The 8073-nt window shown below is 46.7% G+C and overlaps 1 protein-coding gene across 1 annotated transcript; it reads left to right on the top strand.

Annotated features, from left to right (window-relative positions):
• The first annotated feature begins 1369 nt into the window (after window positions 1–1369).
• On the top strand, window positions 1370–7521 carry LOC136610152 (uncharacterized). Its single transcript, XM_066589400.1, has 4 exons — window positions 1370–1583; window positions 3565–3759; window positions 4037–4193; window positions 7118–7521. Exons 1-4 carry the CDS (start codon window positions 1421–1423, stop codon window positions 7266–7268), a joined length of 666 nt encoding a protein of 221 aa, XP_066445497.1. The 5' UTR covers window positions 1370–1420; the 3' UTR covers window positions 7269–7521.
• Window positions 7522–8073: the final 552 nt, after the last annotated feature.

Raw genomic sequence — 8073 nt, 5'->3', positions numbered from 1 at the left:
GACAGAAGGTTGGCAGCCTGCCGTGTCTTGGGCATCCTCTTGCAATGATGGAATGCCTGGCCGTGGGAGAGTTTGAGGAGCAAGTCCTGTCTTCTTGGAGTCGGCGGTGGCGTGTACATGGTTCCTTCATCTATCTGCTTCATTAAAGAAAGTGCGTTAGAGAGATTGTGAAAGTGGAGTAACGGTTTGTAAGGTGTGCCTAGTGAGTGACAGGAGCGCTCTAACAGGAATCCGACAGATAACTTAGACAGCAGATGTACTAAAGAAAGGGAGTGACTGCTGGATACAGACTTGTTGAGGGAAGAACCCGCATGTTAATACTTGAGACCAGAGGTGTAACTTGATGCTCCTGCGCCCCAATGCAAAGCCTGTAACGGGGCCCCTAGCTGTAATGCTTTATTCATAGTACTGGGCTCTCTATATGGAGAAGCGAGGCCTTATGGGCCCCTAAGGCTCCTGGGCCCGAGTGCAACCGCATCCCCTGCATCCCCTATAGTTACGCCCCTACTTGAGACTGTTTATGCCGTATAATGGAACTGCACAAGTTTGATTCATAAGTAAAGGAAAACCGAGTGCCTCCGGTTTATTCATCTGTCTGTGGACTCAATTATCTGCACTGATCATTGGAAAGGGGCACTGGCGTCACAAAGACAAGCAGGTATCAAGCAGTTCCTTGCACGGTTATTACTTACCGGGCCTGCGCGCAACTAGGACGGCTGTGCCTGGGCCCCAGAGGGAGAAGAAGGTAGAACCACCCGTGACAAAGTGAGTTCTTTACCCCACCATCTTGCCCCAGCACATAGGAGCTACACCGGGCGGCAGCACCTCCACGCAATCCTGTCGCTGAGCTCTGCAGGCAGTTCTGTCCTCCTCATGGTTTAGTTTTGGCTCTGATATGCATTGTGAGCTGTGAGATCTTATATAGACAGGGATGTCTTTTACAATGATGTACAATCCACTGAATTTACCCCAGGTGACTCCAATCAAGCTGTAGAAACATCTCATAGATGATCAAGAGAAACTGGAGACCCCGGAGCTAAATGTCACATGTCATACCAAAGGGTGGGAATACTTCTGTCAATACAGAATGGTAGTTTTTTTATTATTTTTTTTAAATTACAAAGATTTCCAGCAATCTGTTGTTACTTTGTCATTATGGGGTACGGAGTGCAGAATGAGGGGGAAACACAAAGCTGCAACATAAAACATGTAAAATAGAGAGAGGCTCTTTAAATATCATGAATTAAAAGGGATATTTTGTGGGCGGCAGCCTTTATTAAGAGCTGTGGGGGATTTAGGCAGAACGAGAATTTGGGGGAGGGGGAGTAACAACACAGACGTACTAAGTGATATCAGAGCAGTCCAGATCAACTGGAATAACAATGCTTACAAATGGGACTTCGGAGTGAGAAGATGAGAAATGCTGAGGGGCCAAACACGTCATCAGGGGCCACGAGCCAATATGATGCCTGCTGCGTTGTATACATTCTGCCTCGTTCTGCCGGGAATCAGTTTGTGTGGAGAGGCTGAAAGCGGACAGAAGATACAGAACGCGGCGACACCCGTCACTCCTAACTCCTCAGGTAAGGCCGGCGTAGGCAGAACGATTTCTCTCTTGTCGGATGAAGATCCGGAGAATCTCACGGTTCTAAAAATTGTTACACTTTTTAAAAAAAAAATTGAAAACCTGTTGAAGGTAGGAAAAAAAAAGCAAAAAAAGTGAAAATATTTAAATTTTAGTTACATTTCCACAGTTCATTATCGCAACAGATAAGGTTCCAATCACATTTACGTTTTTCTACTAGTTTGATTGGGTTTCCGCAGTATTTTGGGCAGCAATGACTTGCGGCGCCATTCTTGTAGTCCAAAAGCCCAAACTCTTAACGGAACCCTGAAATCCACCCCAACACTCCTGTCAGCACATTTATTCTACAATGGCGCAGAGGAGGGGCAGCGAGATTAACATAAAAAAAAGTTTATACTCCGCAAGTAAATAGTTGTATAAAGAAAATTCAAAAATGTCCATCTCTTCAATGTTTAAGGCTGGATTCACATGAACGTATATCGGCTCGGTTTTCACGCCGAGCCGATATACGTCGTCCTCATCTGCAGGGGGGAGAGGATGGAAGAGCCAGGAGCAGGAACTGAGCTCCCGCCCTCTCTCCGCCCCTCTGCACTATTTGCAATGAAAGGAGGTGGGACGGGGGTGGGACTAAGTTCCAAGAATTACCCCCGCCCCCATCCTGCCTCTCCCTATTGCAAATAGTGCAGAGGGGCGGAGAGGAGGCAGAGAGGGGGCAGGAGCTCAGAGCACTGCTCCCGGCTCTTCCAACCTCCCCCCCTGCAGAGAGAGACGCCGTATATCGGCTGGACGTGAAAACCGATATACGTTCGTGTGAATGCAGCTTACTTTTGTATTTATGTAAAAATGTGTATAGAAAAAGTAACTGTTTTTGACAATTGGACTATGTTTAAATCTATATTTGTTCACCAGCCACTTTTTCTGCAGCTCCTATGCAGGCCCATATATCTCCATGGTAACAGTCAGACAAGCCCTAATTCTACAGTCATACTCTTTTCCGCCTCCCCTTTTTCTTTCTCCCTAAGCCATCAAATATACACTGAATGACCCCTTTATTAGAGCCCTGGACCTTTATAGGCGACCCTGACTCTTTCATGATTGGCGCTCCCCTGTATGGACATTCTCCCCGTCCCCCCGGAGTGCGACATGAAATCGTGTGACAAGTTTCCGTGGATCAGTTTCAGTGTGAATCCACATTAGATGGGAAAATCCAGCGATCGGAGCGACTTCCAGCGAGGCCGGTCATCGGTGCTGGACTAGCCGGGCCAGGATTTCATTGCCAACCGTGTGGTTTTTTTTTTGTACAGCGGTGTGGAAAGTATACAGAGAATAGCGCGATCGAGCAAAAGACATCCAGTGAAAGAAGATCCTGTGGACGGAAACGGCTTATCACCAAAAGGGGTCGGAGGAGGATGTCAGGAATCGTTCTGATGAACAGGAGCTGCACAGTCAGCTGAATACAAATCACCATTCCTTAGCATGGATGAGCTTTAACAGCAGACGACCAGTTTCAGCGCCACAGAAAGAGCGCAAAAATTGGATCTTTGAGCAGCAGAAAAACATCCCCTGGTCAGATGGATCCAGATTTCTGTTGCTGATGGAAGGTCAGAACTTGGCATAAGCAGCAGGAATCGCTGACCCCTCTCTGTCAGCTGATCAGAACATGCAGGACGTCCATCTAATCTGCAGTAACTGCAGAAGCTTCCTGTCCGCTGGGGCCGATATTCCTGCAGAACCAGTTCATCACCGAGTGGGATCTATGCCAAGATGCTGCGGCTCTGAAGGCCAAAGGACATCCAACGCTCTACTAGATGGGGTCTCTAATAAAGTGGCCATTCAGGGAATATCACCAGGATTGTTTGTAGCTGCATTGACCTATCACTAGCCACTATTTCAGGCGTCGGTTGCCGTAGTGTTTGAAGATGACAAGATGGCATATCGTTATCTCTCATACCATAAAACTAATTGTTTTTCTGTTTCAGCCACAGCAATGTGCCCGGTACTCTTAGCGCCACCTGGAGGATCTTTTCATGTATTCGAAGCTGCGGAACGTTCCTTGGGCTCCGTAGCTTTATTTAGCTGTCAAGAAGGATTCCAATTAGTGGGACGTTATAAGCTCAGATGTCAGAAGATCGGAGATGGCCTCCAGTGGAGTCACCAGGAACCCCAATGTGAGGGTAAGCTGGTCAAGGGTTGTCCAGGGTTAGTAAAACATGGCTGCTTCCTTCCAAAAACAGCGCCATACCTGTCCACAGTTTGTAAATGGTATTACAGCCGAGTTCCATTCCCTTCAATAGAGCTGAGCTACAATACCAGATACAACCAAGGATAGGTGGGGCGCTGTAAGCAGTCACTATTGTCTAATCCTGGACTAGCCCTTTAACATTTCACTAAAACAGCTCTTTTTGATTTTGCCGTATCATCCCGCATTCACGTCCCATTTTCTCTTCCTAGCCCTCTCTCTGACGCCTCATAAAGGTTTTCGTCTGGCGGTCGTCATCTCTCTGGTCAGCTGCTTCATAATCATCACAATGCTTGTTGCTTTCGCCGTCTGCTGTGTGCGGGAGCGACATCTCAGCCTGCAGGGGGAGCCAGAGGCGGCTTGTGCCAGGTGAGTGATGGCCAACGAATTTTGCTTTAGGACTAGGCAGGCGTCACGTCCGATACACTCAAAACCCTATGAGTCTTATTATTATGACCACCAACTAATATCCAGAGTAACCGCCGTGTGCCATGCTAACAGCAGCCAGATGGACCAGTGGTGACTCAGTAAGGGGCTGGTAGGGGGTCTCAGGTATCTGGAGCCATGCTGGCTGCAGTCCATCCCACAGAAGCTGGAGGCAGCATAGGGAGGGTCCAAAGAGCGAACACGATGATCAAGGTGGTCCCACAGAGGCTCAATTGGGTTCAACTCCATGGAATTAAGGGGCAGAGCAGTACTTGGAGGTCTCAGTAACGCTCTTCCAACCCCTGCCGGACATTTCTAGCCATGTAACATGTCACATTGTCTTGCTGGAAGATCCCATTTGCCCGGAGAAGACAATCAGCCTGTATGGGTGTCTATGATCTGCAAGGACGGATTCATAACCAAATCGGTTCAGAGTGCCCCCACACGGATGAGCCCAGAGAAAGCCATAGGAAAATTCCCTGGACCAGAACACTGCCACCAGTGGCTCGTTTCCTCCAGCAATGGTTGCAGGGCGTTTTGCGGTCTCATGTTTCTCGACTGACCCACCAACGTCCGTCCATTTGATGAAGTAGAAAACATGACTCATCGGAGAAGGCAACCCTCTGCCAATCAGCGGTGGTCCAAATCCAATACTGCTGTGCAAATTGAAGCCTTTTCTTCCAATGCACCTTTGTTGGCATGCAGTAGGTGCGGTGCCCATCTGCCTGCTTCGGGGCACCATACACAGTGGGGCTTGCTGAGCTGCACATCTGGTAGCCCCCTGGTTCATTTTCATGGGGAACTGCTCTATTGTATCGATCGGCCCTCGCTCACCTTCGTAGCAGACGTTCACCTCTCACATCAACGGCACGTAGTGCTCCACACTTTATCGGTTATTCCCAATGATGCATTTGTCCACTCATGATACACTTTCACTGGAAGCCAATAATCATCTGTTTTTGCAACTCACCCCATTCACCCATGACAACAATGAATGATATTTGAGCAGACGGCCTATCGCACACCTTACTCACCCGCCAAGCCGGCCCCCGTCACATCACTTCCTTCATGGGCTATTCTCTGCTAACATCGGAAGGAGTAGGTGTTCATAATAATGGGACTCGTCTGTGTATTTCAACAACGAAGGACAACAGCCATTTTTTTTGTGCAACAATTTTTTATTTGGTAGTCACGGCTCCTCCCCTTTCATAAGCACCACAGAATAGTTATGTGATTTTACTGCCTGGTTCTGTTCAGCCTGGTGCAGATGAAAGGGAATAGAATAAGTGCCTATGACTAAATAAATAGTATCAATGAAGTTACACATTTTATAAGACCGTTCTCTCTGGAATGGAGTTGCCCTTTAAGAATCCCAGGTCCAGGTATTAATGCCATCATTGGTAATCTACTAATTAGCGCATTTATGTACTTTCTCAGCTCCGAGGCTTTTTCATAGCGGGTACTGCAGCCCCTCATTTGGCTGTCCGAGGGGGCTGGCTCCATACGGGACAACTTTTGTTTAAACAGGCACTTAAAATAGTCGCTAGAGCGTATGAACGGCTGTTTGTGCTGTTGGGCAGAGCGATTGTGGTCCACTTGCTGAATAAATAGTTGGGAGCGTTTACATGGGCTGAAATATCAGTCATTGACTCGTTGGGGGAGCGAGATTCCTTGGTGGGTGTGTATTTGAAATTTCGGCCCCTCCTCAATGTATGTTTATGGTTGATGAGTCCACTGAACGCACATAAGTACGTATTCTTCACGTGAACGCTCGCTGCTGTGGTCGGTTGCCGCTTCGACGGACTAGTCAGTGCTGCGACTGGTCATTCTTCTTGACTGCAAGAAAGGAGTGTATTTCTGAAGACCAACACCAACCAAAGAACGCAGCGGCGACTGTTCAGGTGAAGATCACCCATGTGTATTTGTGTTTTCAGGAACCAATCAGCTTACGTGGACGGGCAAAATGTTCAAAGAAACGCGGAAACCAAGCAGTGTTGGGTGGGAGGCGCACAGCGCGCACTTCGCCGCAAGACAGCTTTAGTAATTTTTTAACTACCTCCTGCACACTGTGCATTATGGTCTGATTGGCCAGTGCGGATCATGTGAGCAGCACTGGCCAATCAGAGAGATGGTAGAGGGTGGTGGTAGTCTAACACTTACACTGCACTGTGGGGACGAGGTAGTCTGAAGATTGCGTCGGCCATCTTGAATGGCAAAATACATAACCCAAAACTGGTGGATCAGAGGAACGGCAGAGGAGAACCGCTGGTCAGATACTACCCACCTCTGCGCCTGATCTTACCGTTCAGGACAGATTTCGTTCTAAGACTCCACTTAGATCATAGCTTGTACAGGGTTGGCGTTCTGGCGGTCACAGCACTTCTTCTAAGGCCTCAGTCACAGAGACGATGGGAATCCATAAAAACCGGTCAGACTCCTCCTGCGATTTTTAGGCACGATTTCCATCAGTTTCCAAAATAGGACACGGCAATTTTTTTAAAATTTAGATTGTCTATTTAAGTAAAAAACCAAATCAATGTATCCCATGTGATTTTGTTCCAATTTGTCCGAAAAGCGCTCGTGTGAATACAGACTTGTCCTAAATGTATAAGTATTCATGCCTTTTCGGATCTTTTTCATTTAAGCCTGAGGCAGAACCCTTCGTTGGTTTGAAAGCTCGCATTAAATCATGTGTTTTTGTTAGCCGTTACAAGGTCTCATATCTACAAGATTACTTGGTTTCTCTTGATGGGAACAATCACATTTTGCTCTACTGGCTAACACGGTACCAAACCTTTTTTCAAGGCCCTTTAAGGCTTTCCATAATAAAAGATGCAAAAACCCTTCATTTTCTGCTTTTCTTGCAGGAGGGATTCCAGGCCGGGCTTCTCTATGGAGATACCGGAGCAGTTCAGCGGCAGCAGTTTCCGCCCTCACCACGGCCGAGAGGCCAGCCTCTACCCATCCGTCTCCTTCAAAGCCGCAAATGGATTTGAAAATTGTGGGTTTCAAACATAAAATTGAGTATTTAAATAGACCCAACATTCATCCCGGCCGATCCCCGAGCAATAAATGATAAAACGTTGTCTAAAAGAGATTGTGTTACACAACAAAGACGCAAAAGGGCCAAAGTCGCCTGTCCTCCAGAAGAAAGCTCAGTGTTCAGCGAAGCAAAAATTTTTACAAGTTCTAAGGGATTCTGGAAAAATGTCCAAAAATGGACAACCCCTTTAAAAGTTAGCGTAGTTTTCAGCCCCGTGTATTAACCACAGCAAACAATTTTTTCTCTTTAAATAATTGCACAATTGTGACCCCAGGTCACCCCCCCCCCCCCCTTTTTTTTTCCTTTTCTCTCCTTTCCCTCTCCCCTCCATACAAAGTAAAAAGGCAGGAAAAGGACATACCAGTATTAGGGCTCCTTCCCACGGACAGATTTCCGCCGCGTTGCCCGCAGCTATTAGGTTCTATTGAACCTAATAGCTGCGGGCAACGCGGCCGTGTGAAGCCGGCCCTAATGTTTAAATTCTATTAACAAGGATAGAGGAAATGTCTAACTAGAAGTTAAGAATATACATGTTTCTACACAGATATATGTTTTGATAAACATGCTTGATATACGGATATATATATGTTTTGTAAAAGTATGGAAACCCCGTTAATGCAAAAATGTTTAATAAAAATAAGTTGAAATAAATAATTGCACAATTGTGTGCCAACTAACTACCGAATACATCTTTATAGGAGTCAGAGCTCCATTCCTATTACAGAGCTTTAAAGAGGTTTTCACACTTTAATTTTTTTTTAACAGCTGAGCATGGCATAA

This window comes from Eleutherodactylus coqui, chromosome 2, assembly GCF_035609145.1.
Source record: "Eleutherodactylus coqui strain aEleCoq1 chromosome 2, aEleCoq1.hap1, whole genome shotgun sequence".
Lineage (NCBI taxonomy): Eukaryota > Metazoa > Chordata > Amphibia > Anura > Eleutherodactylidae > Eleutherodactylus > Eleutherodactylus coqui.
This window is presented reverse-complemented; position numbering and strand designations above follow the sequence as displayed.

Excerpts from the sequence above, each read along its gene's own strand:
- LOC136610152 (XM_066589400.1), top strand. The coding sequence starts at position 1,421 with ATGCTGAGGGGCCAAACACGTCATCAGGGGCCACGAGCCAATATGATG. Across the intron at positions 1,584-3,564 it reads CGTCACTCCTAACTCCTCAG|CCACAGCAATGTGCCCGGTA; the intron begins GTAAGGCCGGCG and ends TTTCTGTTTCAG. Across the intron at positions 3,760-4,036 it reads CCAGGAACCCCAATGTGAGG|CCCTCTCTCTGACGCCTCAT; the intron begins GTAAGCTGGTCA and ends TTCTCTTCCTAG.